Genomic DNA, 26,251 nt, shown 5'->3' with positions numbered 1-26,251 from the left:
CTTAAGATTTATCCCTCGTCATTGCAAATGTAACTGGCTATCATATTACCATCTGTTGAGAGGCACTAACACAAACTGGCTGCCGCTTCTATGTAGTTCAGTCTAGTTTTTGTACTGTGTCATGTAACACCATGGTCCTGAAAAACGTTGTCTCATTTTTACTATGTACTGTACCAGCAGTTATGGTCAAAATGACGATAAAAGTGACTTGACTTGAGAACACTGCTAACTAAAAGTGCTGTGTTGGTTCAGGGATACGTATGGGATAAGTCCTTACCAAATCTTGAAATAGCTGAAAATTTTAGCTCCACATGGCAATTTTAAAGTCAGGATATGAAAACCATTAGCTCATTTCCACACAGAAATGCTGTACTTCTGCAGTACTAAAGTCATTCTAGAGTATTTATCACAGGGTTAATTCATCAATCCAGAAAGGAAGTAAACACATTCTTGTTACCCTTCACAGCACTACTTGATCAAAAGCCTTAGAACTAAACTGATGAACATTAATTAAACACTCCAATGCCAAATGGTAATAATTTGCATTTCAATTGAGTTTTTAATTTTTAGCACCATTTTCTGTAGTCGGGAGAAAAGGCAATGAACAGCATGAGCTACCATTAACTACAAAATTGAATACAGAAAATAGGCTATGCTGTGGAACACATTCAACAATGCTTACAAAAAACATTCTTTACCTGAGAAATTTTTGAACACACTCTGCTGGTTAGTCACAGGGGGTCTGTGACTAATAGTGTGCCACAGGGATCAGAGCTGGGTCTGTTTAAATGATTTAGGTGAAAATGTGGTAAACTGGATCAGCAAATTCACAGATAACACGATGAGTCCGGGTGGTATGGGGTGCAGTGGACAGCAAGGAAGGCTAACAATGCTTGCAGCATCATCTTGACCAACTGAGAAACCCCTGAAAAATGGCAGAAATAGTCTAATGGAGACAAGTTTGAAGTTTTGCACTTTGGGACCATGAAGTGACTTACACAGTGAGGTATGCCATAGAATGAAGGGACCTAGCAATACAGATCTTTAATTTCTTGAAAGAGGCATCACAGATATACAGGGACGTGAAGAGTTTGTAGCACATTGGCCTTCATAAATCAGCACACTGAGTTGGAATGTTATGTTGAAGTTGTACATTAGTGAGGCAGTATTAGAGTTGTTTACAGTTCTGGTCACCTAACTACAAGAAATATATAAGTTTGAAAGAGTGCAGAGAAAATCTATAAGGATGTTGCTGAATCTCAAGGACCTGAAATATAGGGAAAGGCTTTTGCCCTGGAGTGCAGGAGAATGACGGAAGAAATCTTACAGAGTTATACAAAATTATGAGGGGTATATATAGGGAGAATGCATGCAGGCTTTTCCTCATGTTGATTGAGACTAGGAACAGAGGTCATAAAGTAGGTCATGGGTGAAAGGTGAAATATTAAGGGGAGTCTGAGGGCAAACCTCTTCACTCAGAGGGTGGTGTGAGTGTGGAATGAGCTGCCAGTGTAAGTGGTAGATGCAAGCTCAATAGTAACACTTAAGAGAAGTTTGGATAGGTACAATGTTAGGAGGGGCTTGGAGGGATATGGTCCAGATGCAGGCAGTTGAGATGAGGCAGATCAAGTCGGCATGGACTTGAAGGACATGTTGCTGTGCTGTAGTATTCCAATAACACTGCACATTAAGTTGAAACAACCTTCAAATACCACACTACTGGACTATAAAATCCAAAGAATTTTAATGATTTTCAGAGGATTTTTGGTGAGAATGTAAGAAATCTGTAGTAACACAGAAAATACTCAGGAAAGGAAATATGTGGAGAAAGTGACTTTGCATTGATTTTCTTCCACACTGTCACTGCCCAATTTGCAATTTCCTGAATTGTCCCAATGTACAATTCCATGTTAAAAAAAGCCTGAATAAAGATACATTCACATTTATGATTAAAAATAATGAATGCTGAAATACTGATTTAAGGAGTTTGGGACATACAATTTTATAAATATTAACTGCATTTCTTGTCAGCCTTCCAACCCAATATTTTCAGTACAGTCACAAAAGCTGGAAGTAATTTCATAGACCAGAGACTGTACCACTGGATTTTTGAGGTTCCAAGTATTAAAGAAAAAGACACTTGAAAAGCTAGAAATGTGAATTTTAAACAAATGCATTTCATACAAGGTAGTAATTTGTCAATCCGACACAATTTGTTTCACCAAATTGAAAACTGCTGGTTGAAAAAGTCCTTTGTATATTTAAATTTGTACTAATAAATTGAGAGTCTGGAAATAGGGTAGGATAAAAGCATCTCATATGAACTAGCATCGTGAAGAATTTGAAGCTGTCCAAGAGAACATCAATGTGATCACAAAAGGTAGCAAAGGTATACAGGACACTTCAAGCAAAACACAAGCAAGTTTTAGGAATAAAGTTACAGAAAATATAAGAAGTGAGTCCTTTATGTTGTATGTCTGAATGCAGGGACAGACTAGAGATGACAGCTTCTTTGGATCAAGAGACGAGAAACCCAGCAACAGATGTAAACCAACATCAGCATTATTTTCCAGCCACATACAAATGGAATAGTAAAATAAGATGAAGACTGTAGAATTTTGAACAGTGTGCCATAACTGTTGATTCCATAATATTTTATGCTGGTTCAAATTCTTCTTGCTCAATGCCTTCTCCCATGAAAACTGTCACATCAGACTGTAATATGAACTTTATGCTGATTCCTCAGAAGTGCTGTCATTTTACTCTTGAAAAATAATTACAAATTTTTGCAAATCCAGCTGTTTCTACCTCCATATGAACCAGCCTGCAGTCAACTGAATCTCGAGTCACAATATTTACATGTGGCTCCTGAAATTAGTTAAGATTCAGCTTAACTTCAGTCAATTATAGCAGATTAGGGCATAGATGTGACCTCCATTTCTTCTATACCAAGCATTTATCATTGTGTTGATATCCTGGTTCTCTTCAAAGGTCTGTGATACAAGCTTGTGGATGACACCACCATAGTGCAGATCTTAAATGACACTACGTCAAGAAGAACACTAACTTTCCCTCAAGCAAAAGAGACTGTCAATGATTTCAGGAAGTTGGGGATGGTGCACATGCTCCTGTTTACATCAGCTATGCTGAGATCAAGAGGGCTGACAGCTTAAATTCCTAGGAATGCACACCAACTTCCAGTACTGGCCCAACCATGAGAATGACATGGCCACTGTTTCTTCCTCAGGAGGCTAGAAATTTGGCATGCCCCCTCTGACTCTCAAAAATTTTTTATCAATGCACCATAGAAAGCATCTTCTCCAGATGCATCTCAACTTGGTGTTGCAGTTATTCTGCCTATGCCCACAAGAAACTGCAGGAGTTGTGGACATAGCTCAGCATATCATAGAAATCTACCACTCCTCTGTAGACTGTCTGCACTTCTTGATAAAGCAGTCAACATAATCAAAGATTCTACTCAGCCTGAACAATGTTCTCTTTTACCCCCTCTTATTGGACAGAAAATACAAAAGCCTAAATGCATATACCACTAGACTCAACAACAGCTTCTATCTCACTGTTATAAGACTACTAAATGGTTGCCTAGAATGGAGTCTTAATTTCAAAACCTACCTCATTAGGGTACTCCATCTTCTCTGTAGCTATATACCTTCTGCATTCTGTTAATGTTTTCCCCTGTACTACCTCAATATAAATGGTCCAATGAAATGATCTGTATGGATGGCATGAAAAGCAGACTTTTCACTCTATTTTAGTACATATGGCAATAAGAAACCCATTTACCAATACAAAATGGCTGGTTTGGTTCAATAAACGAGGACCATGCTGATTCGCTGTTAAGTCTCATTTTGCTGGTGGTTTGCCTAGGAACTTGAATAGATCACCCTAGCAAGTCACAAGCAGCTGTACCAACAATTGCTCCTTTCGGAAATCCCACACCTTTATCTCAAATATCGAAGTATTTGTTTCACAGTATTTCAGAAACAGATGCAGATTTCGCACATATGAAAGGGTCAAACAGCATCAAAACCTTTCCTGCAAAGCTGTAAAGAATTATAGAATTGGTATAGGATAATATTACTTTTAGGTTCTGTCGCATCAAAGCCATTAAGATTACTGTGACACAGCGATCGATATATGTCAGTTTTATAGTAGCTATGCATCTTTTGCTTTGAGAAATAATTCTAGACAAAACAAATATTCTGATATGTATGTTTAATTTCCCTGCATTTTTTTCACTTAACAAGATCAAGTAACAAGGAAGTTGTCTGATGTAGTGCTGACACTAACATTCCAATACTAATACTGTTGAAAAGGCCTATGTAATAGTAATTGTATAAACTCATAAAAACACTAGTCCAAACATAAAAGTCAGACAGTCTTTCTAACCTGTTACTTGCCTTGCAGCCACAGGAAAAGGAGCAAAATGGAAGTTGATAATCTTCAATTCTGTTTCACTACCCTCGCCCTCCAAAACAATAGAAAATACTATTTTTTTTGTCTTGACTTAAATGTCTGATAAAGAAATGTCACTTAATATTTACCAAACATCCATCTATTCAATTTGAGAGAAAAAAAATTGAGTGAAAACTTTACAATGTACAAAAAATGACAAGGATTTACATGGCCTACCTAAATATCTTTAAATTTTTTTTTAAAAGCACAAAGTTGATTTGTACAAGTTACAAAATGTAAACATGGCAAAATAAATAGTTAAAACAAGTGACAAAAGGATCCCAATTTCATGCTCATGATCCCATAGATTTGTGTCATTTTCATTCTGTTGTAATTTCAAGTGCAAAGCATGATGAATATCTAGTATTCAAGTAACAGAAATACATATGATGATACAAATAAACTATTGTACAAGGTAGTGATCACCTGAACTTTACAAAATTTACATTTATATAGACAATTTTTATACATTTATGATAATGACACTATTCAGGTCCACATTTAGCAACTGCAATCAATCAGATGCCTTATTCCAAATTCTGGCTGGAATACAAGGTTTCCATCACTGTTTATCTTAGATGGAGCACTTTGGACATCATTATGTCACCTCCATAGCTACCGTCTTGTCTGCAATACCGTTCAATAATCTCTCTGGCTCGCTGCTCTCCCTGTAATTCAGAAAAACTTGTTTATATTTGCACCCTCCATATAGCAAAAAAATTAAAAAACATTCAATTTACTTTAAAATCATCCCAATTTTTAAACTTTGATTAATGTCTGGTCTATTTCTAATGACATAAATAATTACAATTGATCAGCATTTTCCATACAAACAGATAACCAAGGATCAGGAATAGGTTATCTGGCCGACTCTGCAATTCAAATTGGTTACATCTGATTTCATCATAATTTCAATGCCACAGTCCTGCCATCCCTGGTAATTTTTGACTTAAAAGTTATTCATCTTTTACTTAAAAATATTCAAAGATTCTCACCACCTTGAAGAAGAGTGCTCCAAAGAACCATTTCCAGAAAGGAAAAAAAATTAATCCTTATCGGACTTAAATAGGCAAATTCATTAAACAGTGGCTGTATTTTATTAGGAGTTTGAGATTTGGTATGACACCAAAGTCTTCTAAATTTCTATGAATGTACTGTGGAGAGCATTCTGGTTTGGAGGGAATACTGCATAGGATTGGAATAAGCTGCAGAGTTGAGAACTCAACCAGCTCCATGGGCACAAGCCTCCCCACTGCCGAGGACATGTGCAAAAGGCGAAGCCTCTAAATGGTAGCATTCATCATTAAGAAACCCCACCACTCAGGATGTGCCTTCTTCTCATTGCAACCATCAAGGAGGTGGTACAGAAAGGAGACTGAAGACACGCACACAGCTTCTTCCCCCGTCATCAGATTTCTAAACAGACCCATGAACCTCACCAATTTTGCTCCCCATTGCACTATTCCAATTTTTTTAATATACATATTTCTTATTGTAGACTATATTTTATGTATTGCACTCTACTGCTGCTGCAAAATAACAAATTTCAAGACATACTGTATGCAAGTGATAATTAACCTGATTCTGATTTCAAACCTAAAACTCAGCTCAGGATATGATTTAAAATCTTTGAATAATTCAAAGTTACAGCTATAAACCTTCTATTGTTTTAAAGGACCTTCAAGGGATAAAATGAAAATAAAATTGAAACCTGTTTAATAGCTCAACAATCTGGCTATGCATTTTCAGGAACCTAAATATACTTCAAATAGCAACAGATCTTTTAATATTCTTGAAAATAACCTCAAAAAGCTAAACATTTAGTTTAATTTCAACTGCACCACCTGGATGGCTTTCTCCTTCTTGCCATCTTATATAGTCACTCTCCGTCCTTTTGTGACCTGGGAGTTGAAGGAGGAAAGACATGGGGTCTCACAGCAGTTAGCTGCTATACAACTGATGAGTCACAGCTCAAACAATTTGCATGTTCTTTCAGTGACCATGAAGACTTCCCACTGCTCCAGTTTCTTCCCACATCGCAAAGATGTAGACTGGTATGTTAAATGAGCATTTGAAATTATCCCAGTGTGTAGGGGAGTGGTAAAACCTGGAGGGCGGAGAAGCTGATCAGAATGTAGGGAAAAGTGTAAGTGTAAAAATTTAAGTGTAAATGGCTGGTTGATTCAACTTAGACTCAATGGACTCAACAAGTTTGTTCTTTGCTGAAAGACCATGACAGTACAGATTCCCCAGTTACAAAGGGAACCTGGCAGATTCCAAAACATTAATGCATTTTTACAATATCCACATTCAAATATACAGGAAGCTTCTTGATCTACATACAAAGAGCACAAGTAGTTCATCCTAAACACATCCACATTGAATGTGTTTATCTTTACTTACCTAGCCAAGCTACTGATGGCACTACTGGGGGTCACCTTTGGCACCCTGTCAAGGCTAGTAGCTGCTGTGGCCAGCTTTAAGGCAGAAGGAGAAGGTGCTGAAGTCCTTGCACTGAGATGCATATTGACAGGAGTAACCACATTCATACTGTTCAGACGCACAGCAGTTCCTATGCAGGAATTGTTCACAGGAAATGACTGAGGACTGCTTGTGCGTAATGCAGGGAACACATGATTTGCTGAGGTGCGATTGACAGTTCTTATCAGTTGTACAGTAGATAATCCAGGACTGGAGGATGAAGTAACATTCAAAGGTTGAAGATTTTTATAGGTGCCTGCAAAGATGAGCATGAAAATGAATTAATAGACTTCACACATAAAAAACTGAGATAATTTACTTCCCGAATAATTTTCCAAATGATTCAATGTTCAAGTCTTTAAATACAAAAGAGGATCAAAAAACTCTTTGCTGAAACAAATACGTAGTATAAGTTTCAAAAGCTTACAATCAGAATTTAATAACTGGATTTCCTTTAAACATTAGTGGAAGATTATCCAAAAGGTTACTGAGGGAGAGAGATGGTCAGGTGGGACAACAATGTAACGCTACTCTTTTAAAAAAAAGAGGATAAGATGGAGGAATATTGGATCAATGCTTGCCATATTAGACAGAAAGCACAAATGAGGTTCTAAATGAGTTATATACCCAATTTTATCAATCCTTACTGGGACAAATGTGAATTGATTAACATATCGATGCTGACTTTCCCCAAAGGTAAATAATATCTAACTGGACAGATATTTTGATGAAAGTCAATGAAGTTTCAGTCAAAATTTAATGCAGAGAAATACAAAGTATTAGTTTTTTTAAGAAGCATAAAATGAGGCAATAAGAACTCATGGGAATATGTGTTCACTGTAAAAGAAAAACCCTGAGCTTAGAGTACATAAGCAAGGAAGTCATGAATCTTCACAGAACACTGACTTGGCAATGTGAATTCAGTTTTATAGAATGCATTTTAGGAAAGACAAAGATTTTATTATTTTGGTAAAAATGCAGTTTCCAGGATGAGGGTCTTTGGTTATGCGAATAGACTAGTAAAATTGAGATTTTCCTCCTTGGAGCAGAGGAAGCTGACAAGAGAATTGACAGACATACTAAAAACCATGAAGAGTACAGACAACAGACAGAAAATGTTCCCAAGCACTTAACAACAATAAACAGGAGGACAGAATGAAAGAGAAAAGAACAAAATAGGACAAGGAAAGTTTTTTTTTCTAATTTGGTGAGACTTGGGGCCTGGAATGCATGATCATAGTAGTAGTGAAGGGAAATTCAATTGCAACATTGAGCTTGCAAGTAGCGGAAAGTATCAGCAGGCCTAAAGAGAGAGAAACTAGTTGAACTGTTCCTACATATAGCTGATATTGCAGTACATGAAGCCATTATTTTACTTCAAAGAAGGTAAATTCAAGAACTGTAAATGCTGGAAATACGAAATAAAAACTGTCAGGCAGCAAATGTATGTCGGAAGAATTCAAATTAGTTATGGAAAGGGATAGATCTGGTCCACAAGTTACAGTTCTACATCAAGGCAAGGCAAACTTTGATGATTAAGACACGAACTTGCAAAGGCTGATTGCAGTAGATTATGGTGTAGGCAAAACGGATGTCTGGAAAGTGGGAGGCTTTGCAAAGTGGAATAATGAGAGTTCAAGATGTGCACATTCCTATTAGGCTGAAGGGCACAGCTGGCAGAAGTAGGGAATGCTGATGACTACAGGTTCTGATGCTCTGGTCAGGCAAAAGGAGGCAACATGGGTCAGGTACAGGTAGTTGGGATCAAATAAATCCCTGGAGGAGCATAGGTGTTCAGGAGTATTCTTAAAAAGAAAATCAGAAGGGCAAAAAGGGGAAAGTGAGGTAGCTTTGGCAGAGAAGATTAAGGAGAAACCAAAGATATTTTATGTCCCAGTGGCCACTCATTTTAATTCCACGTCCCATTCCCATTCTGATGTCTATCCATGGCCTTCCCTATTGTCAAAATGAATCCAAACTTAGGTTGGAGGAACAATACTTTATATACCAGCTGGGTAGCCTCCAACCTGATGGCATGAACATTGACTTCTCTAACTTCCGTTAATGCCCCTCCTCCCTTTCTTACCCCATCCCTGACATATTTAGTTGTTTTTTTTTCTCTCTCTCTCTGCCCATCACTCTGCCTGTTCTCCATCTCCCTCTGGTGCTTCCCCTCCCCCCCCTCTTCTCTTGAGGGCTCCCGTCCCATGATCCTTTCTCTTCTCCAGCTCTGTATCACTTTCACCAATCACCTTCCCAGCTCTTAGCTTCATCCCACCCCCTCCGGTCTTCTCCTATCACTTCGCATTTCCCCCTCCCCCCGCTACTTTCAAATCTCTTACTATCCTTCCTTTCAGTTAGTCCTGACGAAGGGTCTCGGCCCGAAACATCGACAGTGCGTCTCCTTATAGATGCTGCCTGGCCTGCTGTGTTCCACCAGCATTTTTTGTGTGTTGTTTGATATTTTATGTACATTAGGAAAAGAGTAGCTGAAGAGTGGTAGAGGCAGGTTTGGTATTGTCATTTAAAGTAAAATTGGATAGGTATATGGACAGGAAAGGAATGGAGGGTTATGGGCTGAGGGCTCAGTGGGACTAGGTGAGAGTAAGCGTTCGGCATGGACTAGAAGGGCCGTGATGGCCTGTTTCTGTGCTGTAATTGTTTTATGGTTATAAGAGAGAACAGGCTCCTCAAAGACCAAAGTGGATAACTTTGTCTGCACCCACATATGATGGCTGACATTCTTAATGAATGTTTTCCCTTATATTTACTATAAATACATAAAGACCCTGGAACTTGAGAGAGTTAATGGGGCTGTCTTCATTACAGAATAGGAGATACCGGACGTCTTAAAAAGCATGAAAACACAAGTCTCTAGGGCCAGATCAGATATATTCTAGACCACAGTGAGAAGCTAGAAAAAAATAAAACTGCAGGAGCCTTGGTTGAGATATATCCATTATTAGCAATAGGTGAAGTGTCAAGAGGATTGGAGGGTGGCTAACATTGTGCCTTTATTTAAGGAGAGTTGCAAAAGAAAACCTGGGAACTATAGACCACAAGTCCAACATCTATTTAGGTAAGTTACTGGATACAATTCTGAGGAGATAAAATGTAAATGCACTTGGAAAGTCAAGAGGTTGATTAAGTATAGTCAGCATGGCTTTACGTGCAGAGATCTTGTCTCACAAATTTGATAGGTTTTTTTTTGAAGCAGTAAGCGAGATGGTCAACAAGGGCAGGCCAGTTCCACATAGTAAGCTGCTATGGAAAGTTAGATTACATGGGATCTCAAGTGAGCAAGTTAAATGCATACACTGTTGACTTAAGGGCGATGGTGTGAGGGCATTTTTTCCAGATTGGAGGTCATAACTAGTAGAGTGCACCAGGGGTCACTGCTAGGCCCACTATTTGTCATCTGTATCAATGATTTGGACGAGAACATATGAGGCATGGTTATTAAGTTAGCAGATGGCACTAAAATAGGAAGTGTAGTAGAGAGCGAAAGTGTTTATCAGGAATTCCAGAGGATTCTTAAAGTGGGCTGAGGAGTAGTAAATGGAGTTGAATTCAAGTAGGAAGTGTTGCATTTTGGGAAGACAAATTATTTTAAGACTTTCACAGTGAACTGTAGGGTCCTGTGCAGTGTTGTAGAAACCTAGACAAACTAGTACATGGCTCCCTGAATATACCATCACATGTAGATCAGGTGCTGAAGGTAGTTTTTGATATGCTTCATCAGTCAGGGCACCCAGTGTAGAAGCTGGGATGTTATGCGCAGTTGTACAAGACATTGCTAAGCTGCATTAAGAATATTGCGTTCAGTTTTGGTCATCCTGCTATAGGAAAGATGATATTAAGACAGAAAGAGCAGAAGCGAGTTTTGATGATGTAGCTGGGACTTTATTCAGTAGAGCATAGTTGAATTAGGAAAGATATAGGATAAGACCACAAGACATAGTTGCAGAATTAAGGCATTCGACCTATCCAACTACATTCCATTGTGGCTGATTTTTTCCTCTCAGCTTCATTCTCCTGTCTTCTCCCCATAATCTTCAACAGCCTTATTAATCAAGAACCTATCAACTTTCATTGATTCTACTGTGTTTCTTTCTATATACTGTTAATTCCCATAAGAAAATGAGTATTAGGGTAGTATATGGTGACACATTTTCTTTGATAATAAATTTACTGTGAACCTCCACTTTAAATATATCCAATGATATATGATGCTTCCATAGCCAACTGCAACAATAAATTCCATAGATTCAGCAGCCCTTCTGCTCAAGAAGTTCCTAATCATCTCTTCTAACGGAACATCTTTATATTCTAAGGCTGTGCCATCTAGTCCTAGGCTCTCCCAATACAGGAATCTTCTTCACAACATCCACTCTATTCTGGCTTTTCAATATTTAATTGGTTTCAATGAGATCCATCCCACCAATTCATCTAAACTCAAGCAATTATAGGTCTCAAACCATCAAACACTCCTCATACATTAACCCTTTCATTTCTGGAACTAATCTGGCAAATATCCTTACGATCCCTCCAATGGCAGGTCATCCTTTCTTAGATAAGGGGCCAAAACTGCTCACAGTACTCCAAATTACAAAATTCTTCCAGGTCTCAAAAGGCTGGATGGTGAGTATGTAATATCCTGCCCAAGGACCTGTGGTCATAATCTCACTTCATTCAAAATTAATCAAGAGATGTCTAGGCAGTCAGGGAATTAAGGCACTGGAGGCAGTGCAAGACAATGCTCCTGAAAAAGAAACACTGTGTTGAATGGCTGGGCACAAATGAAGCCTCAAATGGCCTACTCCTGCTCCTATGTCTTATGTTCTTAAACGTAGTATCTGCTGTATTAGATAATGAAGTAATTGCTTTCTCGATCACACACGAGTTTTTCTTGCAGATCATTAGATGACCCACGCAAACCAGAAGCAAAGCTAAGAACGAGAATTCATCCCAAATCCCTCATTTTCTATGGGGAGGATAAGATCATTATAATCATCTGAGACATCGACAGTTTCTCTTTCCACGATTGCTGCTTGTCCTGCTCAAAGGTCTGGCATTTTTGTATTTTTAATTCACATTTCCCAATTTTGCACCATTTTGCTCTGGTTATATTGCGTTGTGATTACTAAACTTCTTTGTTTCACTAACTAAAATGATCAATAAATGAAAATCATGCTAGTTATTAAAAGAAATATTAAGCATTTTAAATTTAAAACCCAACTGTAAATCTGAAACACAACGATAGACATTCGTCCAAGTGATTAATGTTTAATGTTACGATTGTCCGCATAATGAGAATTTTGCACTCATTCCCTACTTCACTATAATATCATGCTTTTACGTCAGGTACTAATCATCTGCAGATCAAGGATTTTGTGCCAATGCTTCTGTAAAATTTAATATAAATTAAGTAATTTAGAACAGAATGCTGGATTTAGTAATGGCAAATATATAAAACACTGATTGTCAATCTAAAACATTAACTCTTTTCCTCTCCCCACATAAATTGCCCAACATATGTATTCCTATCTTTTCTGTAGTTACTTGCAAGTTTCAAATTAAAACTGTCCCATTTAAAGAATCTTTTCCTCATGTTTTTGACACCTTTTATCAACGTGGTTGTATCCCTGACAATGGTCCTTGTACCAGCCACTAATGGGAACATCTATTTACCTTACCTAACTCCATCGCTGTAGAATCATACAGCAGAGAACCAGGCACTTTCAGCCTTATCCATTGCAACTGTGATACCAATCTACCTTATTCATATTTGGTTACATTACACTTGCATCCTCCTACACCTTTCAAATGCGGTTTAAATGCACTTGTATTTGCCTCATCAGCTCCACTAGCAGTTGGTTCAAGATAGAAAATTATAAATCTTGCAATGACCAAAAAATTTCTTCTTAACCTTCTGTTTCAAGAACGTTGTGCCTAACAATAGAACAATAGATCCGAAAGCACTCACTTCTGAAACCATTCGAGCAAACTTTATGAGCTTAGTTGATTTAAATAAAAATAAGCATAGCTTCAGAGTTTTGCAAAAGAATTTACTTCAGCAGTCAAGACAAAAGTACAAATTAGTAAACTTCAAAAGCCACATAAAAGAAATCAAATTATAAAGAAATCACTTAATTCAAAGAAATGAATTCTAAATTTCTGCTAGGAAAAAAATCATACTTTAAAAACAAAACTACTGAAAAAATCTATGCCGAAGAGATTTTATTTCAAAAAGAAAGTGACATAAGCTCAGTGGAATTTTGTTGGCTGAGGTGAACCTTATAGAATTGAAAACCTGTCTAATATCACCACTGTTAAACAATAGCACAAATCATGAAAAATGTTGCAATATTTATTAGTTTCAACTTTTTGATTTGGATAAAAGGATTACAAAAAACATTCAGGCCATCTGCCGCATTCACAATGGTCACTAAGCAATTAATTTATTCATATTTGTTTAAATCAAAGTTGAATACATGTGACACCCCCAAAACTAACAGCTTGTGAGTATTCTGTGGTACACAACTATATCATTACTTGAAGAATAATTGAATAATATTTAAGTAAATAAAAACATTATAATTAATGTTTAACTTACCTATTCAATGGAGTCTGCTTTATTACAAAACAATGCAGGTTCTTCCTCTTAACAGCAAACTACTAGCAATACTAACCATAAATTACTAGGTATTCTCATTGTGTAACTCTATAATACACTGAAGAAAAAGAAACAGAATTATTTCTCCCAAAATCATTCATAAGATTTTGACATAATTTAGTCTCACCTGCAGACTGAACAACACCATTGATGTTTGCAGTCTGACCTGCAACAGCATCCTTGGAAACTTCCGACTGACTTGGTCCAGGAGCACTAACAACAGCTGATGCTGCAAAGTGTGCACTAGCTGAATCTAGCGTTTTTGAGGAGCAGTCGGATATCCTGGATCCCTGAAAAGATATTTCATAAATGAATTCTCCAGAAAAGGCCAGATAAATACAGGCAAGAATAGAGGAGATACCCTGCTAGAATGAGACAGAAAATAGCCATGGTATTTGGCACATAACTTGATAATTCACAACATCGTAACAAAATTTACAAGACAGATTGGAAGGAGAGAGTTCATTATTCCACAGTTTCGTCTTTCCAAGATTCCAGCACTAAATACAGTCTTTATCAATTGCACCCTGGGTGCAATTACTTTTCAGAAAAACATTCCAATTAATTACATACAAAAACAAATCCCCATCACAAATTTCCCTTCTCTTGAAGGTCAGTTATGCCACATGTATTAATGTATAGAAATGCTCCAAAAGAAAAACCCTGCCACTTCATGTTTACAACTTGCTTAAAAATCAAATGATACAATATTTAAAAATGATGATTTATCCTTAAAATATTAGCATGCAAAATAATTGGCAGATAAAAAATTAATGGATTTATTAATGAGCTGTGTTGGAGCTGCTTTTGTAAAGCAGTATGGAGGTTTAGTTACTTGATCTAACCAGAACCATCAGTCATTGATTTAAAAGACTGGGAGAAATAAACGAGTAAACTCTAAAATGCGGTGGGGGAGAGAGGGGGTAGCTAGTCTCAGTAACAACAGCCAAAAACCTGCCAGAACGTCAGCAACCCATTTAGATCAAAACATTCCTCAGGGAAGAATATTTGCTGTTCTCACCAAGACTACATAACTCCAGACCAAATGTTCAAGTGCAATGCAGAGTAGACAGCTAATGGCAGCACTGGCAACTTTATCCAGATTTCTTGCACAAACAAAAAGCCTGATATTTCTTACAGCCTCGATCTACCAAAGCAATTAATGAATAATAATGTACTTCTGAAATGTAGTTGTTTAGTAAATGCTGCACATCTGCACTCAGGAGGATTCTTCAAACAGCAAACTGGTAAGAAGCAGATGATGTATTTTAGGGATTTTATTTCTCATAAAAATGCAGGCAAGCTCACTGTTCCACTGGGTGTTTTATGCACGAGAGAAGATGGTGCCTCAGTTTCGTATCTCATTTGAAAGGTCAACACTGACTGCACTAGATTAGCAGCCCAGATCTCTAGTGCTCATTTCTCTGGAATGTGACTCAATTCTGAATCAGAAGGTTGTGGAATCAAAGGTCCCAACATGTACGATGTACGCTTATTTCACATAAGAAAATCTATTATTCAACAGAATCTGACACCAAGTAACAAAACAATGCAAGTGTAGATGATCAAAAACTTGGGTAAAATTATAGGTTTTAAAGGGCATCTGAAAGAAGAGGAGAATAGACAGGCAGAAATTAAAAGAGAATTCTAGAATGAGTCTAACAGACAAAAGGGGTTGCTACCACTTGTAAAATTAAAATTAATGATGTCCCAGAGACAGAAAGGTAGTTCATATACCATAAGAGTGCTGTAGTGCTGAACGTCATTAGATGGTGGAGGACCAGGCCAATATTTTAAAACAAGAATAAGGATTTAATAGTGTTTAAGTAGAGAATTCAGAATTGCTGAAATCCTGTACTTCACATGGTCAATTAGCAAAAGGATGGTGGCTGACCAGGGTCAGGAACAGGCCATTCCACAGAGTTTTAGATGGCTTAGAAATTTAAGAAGTGTGGGACAATGGAGAAGGCCCAGGGATGCATAGTGAGAGCCAAGTCAAGATAACAATGCCTGGATGAGGAATTCAGCCATACATAGGGGAAGAATTGAGTCACTGATTTTGCAGAATTATTCAATTCTCCAATATTCATTGGCAAATTTATTGTAGAAATGGGATCCACGACTGACATTAGAATCAAAGACGACAAAGACAGTTTAATTTAGCCTCAGACGATAAACTGCCAGTTGTATTTATGCTACATATTATTTCAGATATCAAAATGCTAATTAATGGCTGCACACTCCATCAATACATCACCAGAAAAAGTGTGTAAGATGTATTGGCACTACTTTACAAATATATAGATATCCAAAAATGACATTGGGCAAAGTCATCTCTTTTAACCCCAAGACTGGAATAAAATAAAAAGACGATGGATATTTTATTAAGTTTTCAGTGCAACTAAGATCAATGAAATTCACAGTACTTGCATCTAGTGTTGATTTTAATAAAAAGTTAAAGTAACCTCAAGAGTTAAGGTCGATAAAAAAAAACTAGTGAACTAGTCATCCCAATTCTAATTCAATGGCTGAATGCAAAGTACTTAGTGAATTTTAGTTAGGAAGTGTGGCTAGTAACAACACAAGAATTATTAATTACTTATGGAAAAGATGAGACAAAAACAATAGGCAAAATTACTCAGGTGCACCAAGGGAAGCGAAACATATGGGTTTCTTAACAGTTGACTATTGCTCTTCACTGTGCCAAACAGAGGTTGGATTACTACTCAAAAATTAATAGGAATCAAACACCTAACACACATTTTTCCCACTCATGCAAAAACAGTAACCATATAAAAAAGCACATCTTCACCACCACACAAAGTGACAGAAAAAAAGCATCTATTGGCAAATTTTGCCTGAGCCATTGGTAAAAATGACTAATAACCTATTTGCTAGTCTTCCACATTCCTTATCCTTTGAGGGTATAGATTACTATGTGTAACAAAACAAGGTTTCTTTTCCAATTGTACATTATTTAATTTATAAAAGTACTAATTTTATTACAACTTTCAGATCAGAGTCAAATTTATTATCAAAGTACGCATGTCACCATAAACTATATTGAGATTCATTTTCTTGCAGGCATTTTCAGAAAAAAGAAAAACAATAGAATTTCTATTAATTAACCATACACAAAGACTGACAACCAATGTGCAAAAGACAAATTTTGCAGAAAGAAATATACACTGCCTTGAAAAAGTGTTCAGCCTCCACAACTATTTTCACTTTATTACTGTAAATTCCGGACTATAAGCCGCTACTTTTTTCCCACGCTTTGAACACTGCGGCCTATACTACGGTGCAGCTAATGCATGTTTTTTTTTCATGCCACCAAAATCATTTTGCCTCGTAACAGTAGACCAATAAAATTGATGAGTAGTTCACAGAGGTCCAATGAAATTGTACGATAAATCAAGCACACTTTCACAATTAAATTATTGTAAATCAGTCATTTGTACTCACCCTCATCAACATGGAAAACTCTCGAAGAAAAGCATATGATGCAGCTTTTAAGTTAAAGGCGATCAATCTGGGTTGAAGAAGGAAATCGAGCTGCTGCACATAATCTTGGCATAAATGAATCGATGGTGAGACGGTGGAGACGCCAGCGTGAAGAACTGAGTCAATGCAAAAAGACGACAAAAGCTTTCAGAGGTAATCATAGCAGATGGCCCGAACTTGAAAACCTTCTTGAAGACTGGGTTAACACACAGAGAGCAGGCGGCCGCGGTGTTTCCACCGTGCAGATCAGACTGAAGGCTAAAGCAATCGCCACCAAAATGAAAATCGATGATTTTAGAGGTGGGCCCTCGTGGTGTTTTAGATTTATGAGACGAAAAGGCCTGTCCGTCAGGGTACGCACGACTCTGTGTCAGCAGCTCCCTCCCGACCACGAGGAAAAACTTGCTAACTTCCGCACATTCACTCAAACAAAGATAGCGGAGAATTCCATCGGGCCAGATGATATCATAAATATGGATGAAGTACCTTTGACGTTTGACCTGCCTCTCACTCGGACTGTTAATAAAAAAGGTGACTCGTCCATCACACCGAAAACAAGTGGCCATGAGAGAATGCATTTTACTTGTGTTCTGAGCTGCACAGCATCCGGACTAAAGCTTCCACCGATGGTGATTTTTAAGCAGCTGACAATGCCAAAGGAAAAATTCCCAAAAGAAATCATGGTGAAAGTCAATAAGGTTGGATGATGGAGAGTCTAATGAAGGATTGGCTGAGAGAGTGCTACGCCAAGCGACCAGGGGGATTTTTTCACAGAAAAAAACGGCGCTGCGCGTTGAGTGGGAGGCTTGGATGACGAGCGGTGAGAAATCCTTTACCAAAACAGGACGCATGCGAAGAGCATCTTTAACTCAAGTCTGCCAGTGGATCCTAAATGCGTGGAACCGTGTCACAACATCCACCAGCACCAACGGGTTTCGAAAGGCTGGACTGCTGCGTGATGAAGAGGACCGCGTGCGCTCAAGTGAGAGCGACAATGAAGAGACTGAAGTGAGTGACGAGATCCTGAGGTTGTTCAATTCGGACACTGAAGAAGAGGACTTTGATGGTTTTAGTGCGCAGGAGGAAGATGAAGAAGGCGATCAATAACTTTTCCTGGTAGGCTGCAGTATATATATTTTTTTACCAGTCGTTAGGAGATATTGGAATGTTGTTCGTGCACTGTTCAGTAAAAAAGTATACGCAACGTAATTTGTGTGTTACCGATACATATGTATACTTAAAAGTAGCTGTGTTACAGGCACTGTTCGATAAAAAGCATTTGCAATATGTATTTGTTTATGTTACCATACAGATTTAATTAAAAGTTAAAAAATCCTCACGTGTAATATCTTTCTGTGTAAATATCTCATATTACAACGTGGGACACCTGCGGCTTAAAATCCGGTGCGGCCTGTACAAGTACAAAATTGATTTTCTTTCTAAAATTAGAGCGTGCGGCTTTTAATCAGGTGCACTCTGTAGTCCGGAATCTACGGTATTTCATTTTCTAAATTTCAAATATCTTGAAGTAGGATTTGAGCTAATCTATCAAATATTGCGCATCATGTGAAATCAAAAGAAAAATTCTAAGACCTGTCAACAATTAAAAACCAAAATTGTGAGGCTGAAAAATTATTCATCCCCTTTATAATCATTAATCTAACTTCGTCAGGTGCAATATTCAGTATTACCATACCAACTTACTCAATTTGTTAATGCAGAAAATTGGAAGATCACCTGTTTTCAATGAATTCATAATAAATACCTCCTCTCTCTCTGCAAGGTCCAACAGTACAGTGTATTTTCAACAGACCAAACCAAAACAAAGACGAAACTGCATTCAAGTCAGGGAAGTGATAATAGAAAAGCACAGATCTGAGGAAGGGTACAAGACTAACATGAAAAAGTGGAAAAGATATGAAACCTCAGCTATACTGCCGAGATCAGGCTACCCCTCTAAATTTAGTCACTACAGAAGAAAAACACTCATAGTAGAGGCTACTGTGACGCCAACAATCATTCTGACTGATCTGCAGAAGTTAGTGGTTGAAACTGGAGAAGTTCAAGGTGTCACAATCTCCGAAGGCCGAGCAGAAAAAGGATATTTATGTAAGAGTGGCAAGGAAGAAAACACTAGATAAAAAACTATCCTTGCCTGTAAAGACTTTGCAAAGTGTCACTTAAAAGATATTATAAACATGCTAAAGAATGTTTTGTTGTCGGATGAGACTAAAATACAACTTCTGGCCTCAACACTAAGCAGTACCTGTGGCACAAACCTAATACTGCGTATCAGCCAGGCAATACCATCCTTATTGCAAAGTATGGTGGAGGTAGCATCATGCTTTGGGATGCTTTTCAGCACCAGGGACTAGAAATCTGGTCAGGACTGATGGGAAGATGAATGCTACTAAATGTAGAGAGATCCTGGATAAAAGCCCACCAGTCTCTGACAGAGAGCTTAAACAAGGGAAGAAGTTTGTCCTAGAGCAGGACAATAACCCAAAGCACACTGCCAGAGCAGCCATGGAATGGCTTCAAATGAAGAAATTTGATGCCCAAGTGGCCCAGAGTCCTAAACTTAACCCGATCGAACATCTCTGGCAAGATTTCACGATTGGGGTCCACCACCACTCCCCAACTAAAAGACTACTGGCTGTAATAGCTGCAAAAGGTGGTTTAACTAAGTACTGAGCAAAAGGGGATGAAGGGATGAATATTTTTGAACTGCTGACATTTCAGTTCTTGATTTTTTGTTTTTAATGCCTTGCAATTTCCAGTTTTTTAAAGCTCTACTGTGACGGGGGACGGGGGAATAGAAGGAGCATGTGATTCACAAATAATATTCTCAATTCAAAATCCCTGTAATATTCACATGAACAAAGGGTTGAAGGCTGAATACTTTTTACAAGGCACTATAATACTGGTAACATAACTTGTACAGTCTTTAATAGTGAGCCTGCAATTTATGGAATAAGTTCAGAGATGAGATGAGTGAAGTTATCTACGTTGATCCAGAAGCATGATGACTGAAGGAAAATAACAATGGTGGGGGACCCAAAGACCCTGCATCATCCTTCCCGATGGAAGCAGCAGTATGGCCGGGATGGTGGCGATTCATGATGATGGATGCTGCTTTCTTATGGTGGTGCTCCTTGTAAATGTGCACAATGGAGGGGAGGGCTTTGTCTCTAAACTTTTTCCATGCATGGAGTTTCCATACTAGGCGACTTGGGTTATTCATAGGGGATATTCTTTTATATATTTTTCTCTCCCCCCTCCTCTCCCTCTGCCTAATCATGGGACAATTTACAACAGCCAATTAACCTACCAAACAGTACGTCTTTGGACGATGGGAGGAAACTGGAACACCTGGAGGAAACTCAAGCAGTCACTGGGAGAACTTACAAACTCCTTTCAAGCCAGTAATCTTAAAAATCAGTACTCATTAGATATACTATGCTCCAGGTACTAATATCTATTGCTTAACTAAGTTGCAGAGATCTTGGATACAGATGGGGATCTATTTAATCAGGAGACAACAGATAGCTACTCATGGTACAGACATCCATCCTGAATTACTCAAATTGTTAAAAACCTGAGGGATCAAGTCACCTTGTTTTAATAATACTCATTGCTTGAGATTATTTGCACTACATAGTGGCTGCCCATATAAATTTAGCCATTCATTTGGTTACTGTGATCTTCAGTTAAGAAAAATGTGAAATTACTTGGCACCATTTGTCATGGAACATCTTCAATAAATATGGAATGCTACCAAATTTGTACCAAGTGGCATTACAGCAAGGTTACAGACACTTACAACTGCTTTCAACCATATTTTTGTTAAAGGTTAACAAAAGTAAGATGATTCTATCCATTGAAAATCTCTTGCAGTTGGCATATTTATTCTTTTAGCCTTCAATATTTTTAGCCATACAGAATTATGCAGATAGCAGGGAACTTTTCCCAATTGAGGGGCGACTATAACCAGAGAGCATTATCTTAAGGTGATGGGTGATCTCAGGAAAAATAAATTGAAATGAGGTTGGCTGCAACCTGGAATGTATTGATTGCATGAATGATAGAGGCAACTACTCTCACCAGGTTTAAGTAGTATTTGGATGAGAGCTTGAATCACTAAGAAACAGATGGATACAGATTAAGTGCTAGTAAATAGATGATGATTTCATGTATGGTGGAAAAATGGGGGAATGAAAGGCCTATTTCTGGAATCTATTACCTGATAAACTTTGAAAAATGAGATTACAAAGCAGCGCACTATACTAAAATATTCAAGTACAATAGTTGTCTCAGAAGACAAAAGAGAATGCTGATGCTTGAGCTAACAGCACTTGCCTTAAACCATATCTTAAGACAGTCTGTTAGAAAGTTATCAAAAGAATGATATCTTCACCACTTTGATTCCAAGACAATTCGTGATATATCTATTCATTGGAAATCTCGTGCATTTGATCTCTATGTTACTAATTTAAAATTCTGCAGAGCCAAAGGTGAAAGTTAACATTTCGGGTCAAGACATCTGGACTTAGGAGTTGTCATGACACATACCTAGATAAATGCAGGTAAAAATGAACTTTCAGTCATAGACAGACATAAAAGAATGAAACATTTTTAAATGCAGGGAGACATTTAGTATAAGGAAATCACATGAAACATGGAAGCGCTCTTTTATGAATTTTAAGCTTGGTTAAAGTTATGAACGCTAGACGCCAAGGGGAGATTTGATAAGGGTCTTATAAGTTTATGAGAAGCAAAGAGAATAGACAGAGAGTATGTGTTTTCCAGTGTTAAAATGTCTAATACCAGAGGGTATGCATTGAAGGGAAGGGGGAAAGTTCAAAGGGGATGTGAGGTAAGTTTTTTTTAAAACTCAGAATCATGGACTGAGCTGCCTGTAATGGTGGTAGAGGCACATACATCAGTGACTTTTAACAGACGCCTGGACAGGCACATGAATGCAAAGAAGATGGAAGGATATGGACATGGTGTAGGTAGGAGTGATTAGTGTTTGGGTGTTTTTGATTTGCTTTTTAGCTGGTTTGGCACAACATTGTGGGCCAAATGACTTGTGCCTATGCTGTACTATTCAAGTTCTATGTTCTAAAGAAAGCTAATGCATTATGATGACATAATCAAGCAGTGCCACACATCTATGACAAACAAGGTCCACTTGGGCTTACAGTGCGGGAGACAAGATACAGGCACTAACATCTGCCCTGTACCACACCTGATGCAACAGCTGTCAACTGATAAAGAAACACTGGAATTATAACATTCTTTCCCAGCCATGTTATATTCTTCCTGTCACTTCGAGTACCACAGTGCATAAAAGCCAAGTCATATTTGCCACACAAGCCTATATTACCTGCGAACTTCCATGTGAGACATTTGAGGAATGTTGTCGCTGCATCTGTGCTAACTGCTGCCTTTGCATCTGAACAAGTTGTTGTTGATGGGTGTGGTACTGCTCTTCCGTTATGCCACCTGTTAAGTAAATATCTTAATATCATGGTCTAATAATATTAGATGAAATCTAAAATAACCTTTAATATATTTTGTAAAGCTAGCCAATGACTGAGAAGAAAAAAATTCAGGAAATTCAGAAAAAAACATTAACCTACATGGTGGACCTGAGGTAATTTTTACTTCTTTTATTCCTCCCTTGCTGGTTGACCATTCTGTACCTCTGAAGTGAATTATATGCATTCCTGATTGCATTTATATCACAAAACATAAGGATTACAGTCAATAGAGAGAAAAAAAAAATCACACACTTTCAAATTTGAGCATTACAACTAATTGGATGCCATTATTAAGCTAAACTAATAAATCATAAAACAGTTACAATAATACCCAAATCTCAAAGCAACTCCACTATAACAAGAACCTCACAAGCTACTTCATCGTAGAAACACCATTAAATAGAAACAAAAATGCAGCAAGTCATATAGTGAGTTATTTGGAATGGTTAATTAAAGGATCAGCAAACACAGCAATAATAAATGAAAATGAACTACTTGCTTACCAGATATCCTATTCCTGCTGGTGATCATGCTACTTGATGATAAAATAGAAGACATTGGAATTCTCCTTTTATTCACATTCGGTCCTAACGTTTTGGAAGTACAGCGATTATCACTGTCCTGAAGCTGGGTTAATCGAGGCTGGAAGTGCCGTAATCGGCAAGCTTTAATATTGCTTAGTATTTCACTAAGTGACAGTCTATTTGTAAAGTCCTTATTGGAAGAAATGGTCCATGAGTCGTCAGATGTAAAAGCAGCTGGGGAGCATGGAGATGACAGCATTTCTGGGTCAATTTGCCGTAAAATGTGATCATGATCTGTGGATAAGCGATCTAGCAAAAACCTTAAAGGAAAAGACAGCTGGTTTACATTTCCATTGTTGATATAATCACAACATGGGCAAAGAACAATACTAAATTGGTTGCATTTTATTTTCACAGGCTTGAACTTAGCACTCCTGATGAATTCTGACTTTCTTTAGACTTTTCATAGACCGAGTTCTACTGCATTTTGTAACAGAAACTTTAAAAATTTTATTTCATGAACAGAACCTTTGAAAATATGTTTTTTCAAAATTACTCCCCTAAGCATAACATAGCACCACTGTCACCTTAAAATAAGTCAGCATTACTTTTATCATAATATAAACTGGAACATAGAAGGCCAAGAGGAAAACTTAATTGAACTGCATATTATGACGGAGCAGGACAGAACAAAATGAGAGACTGAAAAACAAGGGGCACAGATTTATTGTAACTGGAAGGATCAGAGAGAAAATAAAAAATATTTTTACCCAGAAGATCAAAAGTAAATAGGATTAGAATAGCAAGTAATTGATGACGAGCAGACATGAGCCTGTTTCTGTGCTTTATGATTATGATGACAAGGGTGATATGAGACAGAAACCAGCAACATATTTAAAAGATGTCTAAATCTGTACTTGAAAAGTCATGATCAAGTGTTAGGTGGGATTATGTAAAAGTACACTTTTATACCTGGCATGAACACATTGAGCTGAATGGCCTCTTCTTACATTGCAAATTGTCAATGAATATAACATGTAACTAAATTTTAAGCAGTACTAACTACGCAATTTAGAATGTATCTCATTTTCTTCTTTTAATAATTACATTGATTTATATTTACACAAATGGGAAAACTCATGCACAGGACTATAATCATACGCAAATTGAAGAAGCAACAGTTTTACTATAGCAATTTCAGAGGTGTCATTCCAACCTACCACAAGCTGGCAAGCATGAAAATATTTTTTATGCACTGTAGTTTATATTTAACTGCTCTCCAATCTTAAGATCAGCCACAGTGACTGTCAGTCACAACCAATCTAACCTAACAAAATTTGTTTTAAAGCAAACGAGGAGCAGTCAAGTCCTAATGCATAGAACAGTCCACCTCTCTGCGCCACTTTGACAACAAAGCAGGCAGAGGTAAGAGTCCAGAATTAAGGCTAAAATTTTAAGAGGGTGCAAAAACATTGAAGAAGCTGATGGACTGAGAGCCAATTAGGGCAGCAAACACAAGCTGGGTAAATAATAAATTCATATGCTAGAAAATGGGGATTTTTTTGGATGAATTTAGTAATTAATTGAAAGCAAATGATGGGAGAATGGGCATTAAGGCAATGAAATGACCAAAGGCAACTAAACCACGGATAAGATAGTCAGCAAAAAATGGGATCAAGTTAAGAGTAGGGATGGATGATGTTTGTTATCACATAGGTGGTTCTGCTCAGGGTTAAATGGGACACAGAAGCCACAACTTTACTTAATGGAATTCTACACTGTAGCCCACTATGCTATATCTGTCTCAAAAGTGCTGATCGCAGAAGAAAAGCAAATAACTTTTTAAAAATCATAGCAAAAATAGCTTCAGTTTTTAGCACTGCTCAGTATAATTTTCAAAAGGCAGGAAGGTACAAAGCAAAGCAGGGCACTGGGCTACCAAATCTGCTTCTACACGTCTAAAATTACATAGAAACATAGAAAATAGGTGCAGGAGTAGGCCATTCGGCCCTTTGAGCCTGCACCGCCATTCAGTATGATCATGGCTGATCATCCAACTCAGAACCCTATACCTGCTTTCTCTCCATACCCCCAATCCCTTTAGCCACAAGGGCCAGATCTAACTTCCTCTTAAATATAGCCAATGAACCGGCCTCAACTGTTTCCTGTGGCAGAGAATTCCACAGATTCACCACTCTCTGTGTGAAGAAGTTTTTCCTCATCTTGGTCCTAAAAAGGCTTCCCCTTTATCCTTAAACTGTGACCCCTCGTTCTGGACTTCCCCAACATCGGAAACAATCTACCTGCATTTAGCCTGTCCAATCCCTTTAGAATTTTATACGTTTCAATAAGATCCCCCCTCAATCTTCTAAATTCCAGTGAGTATAAGCCTAGTTGATGCAGTCTTTCTTCATATGAAAGTCCTGCCATCCCAGGAATCAATCTGGTGAACCTTCTCTGTACTCCCTCTATGGCAAGAATGTCTTTCCTCAGATTAGGGGACCAAAACTGCACACAATATTCTAGGTGCGGTCTCACCAAGGCCTTGTACAACTGCAGTACAACCTCCCTGCTCCTGTACTCAAATCCTTTTGCTATGAATGCCAACATACCATTTGCCTTTTTCACTGCCTGCTGTACCTGCATGCCCACCTTCAATGACTGGTGTACAATGACACCAAGGTCTCGTTGCATCTCCCCTTTTCCTAATCGGCCACCATTCAGATAATAATCCTGTTTCCCTGTTCTTGCAACCAAAGTGGATAACCTCACATTTATCCACATTAAATTGCATCTGCCATGAATTTGCCCACTCACCTAACCTATCCAAGTCACCCTACATCCTCTTAGCATCCTCCTCACAGCTAACACCCCCGCCCAGCTTCGTGTCATCCACAAACTTGGAGATGCTGCATTTAATTCCCTCGTCTAGATCATTAATATATATTGTAAACAACTGGGGTATATAAACAGCAATACAACAAATATTCAGGTCAAGTATTTCCACCATTTTCTGTAATCCTCCATTTCCTCAGATATAGTGC

At 37.9% G+C, this 26,251-nt stretch overlaps 1 protein-coding gene across 4 annotated transcripts in view; it reads right to left on the bottom strand.

Moving 5' to 3' along the window:
• Nucleotides 1–4,045: 4,045 nt before the first annotated feature.
• The window catches only part of epc2 (enhancer of polycomb homolog 2 (Drosophila)), a 67,947-nt gene continuing 45,741 nt past the window's right edge, over nt 4,046–26,251 (bottom strand). The window contains exons 10-15 of one of the 4 annotated variants that reach the window (XM_059970276.1): nt 23,187–23,527; nt 22,783–22,869; nt 22,527–22,645; nt 13,761–13,923; nt 6,880–7,213; nt 4,046–5,144 (exon numbers count right to left, since the gene is read on the bottom strand). In XM_059970276.1, coding sequence (XP_059826259.1) covers nt 5,075–5,144; nt 6,880–7,213; nt 13,761–13,923; nt 22,527–22,645; nt 22,783–22,869; nt 23,187–23,527 — 1,114 coding nt within the window. In that variant the 3' untranslated portion in view covers nt 4,046–5,074. The remainder of the gene's footprint in view (nt 5,145–6,879; nt 7,214–13,760; nt 13,924–22,526; nt 22,646–22,782; nt 22,870–23,186; nt 23,528–26,251) is intronic. The other 3 variants (XM_059970272.1, XM_059970273.1, XM_059970275.1) reach the window with 3 other exon arrangements.

The sequence above is a fragment of the Hypanus sabinus genome, chromosome 5 (assembly GCF_030144855.1).
Source record: "Hypanus sabinus isolate sHypSab1 chromosome 5, sHypSab1.hap1, whole genome shotgun sequence".
Lineage (NCBI taxonomy): Eukaryota > Metazoa > Chordata > Chondrichthyes > Myliobatiformes > Dasyatidae > Hypanus > Hypanus sabinus.
This window is presented reverse-complemented; position numbering and strand designations above follow the sequence as displayed.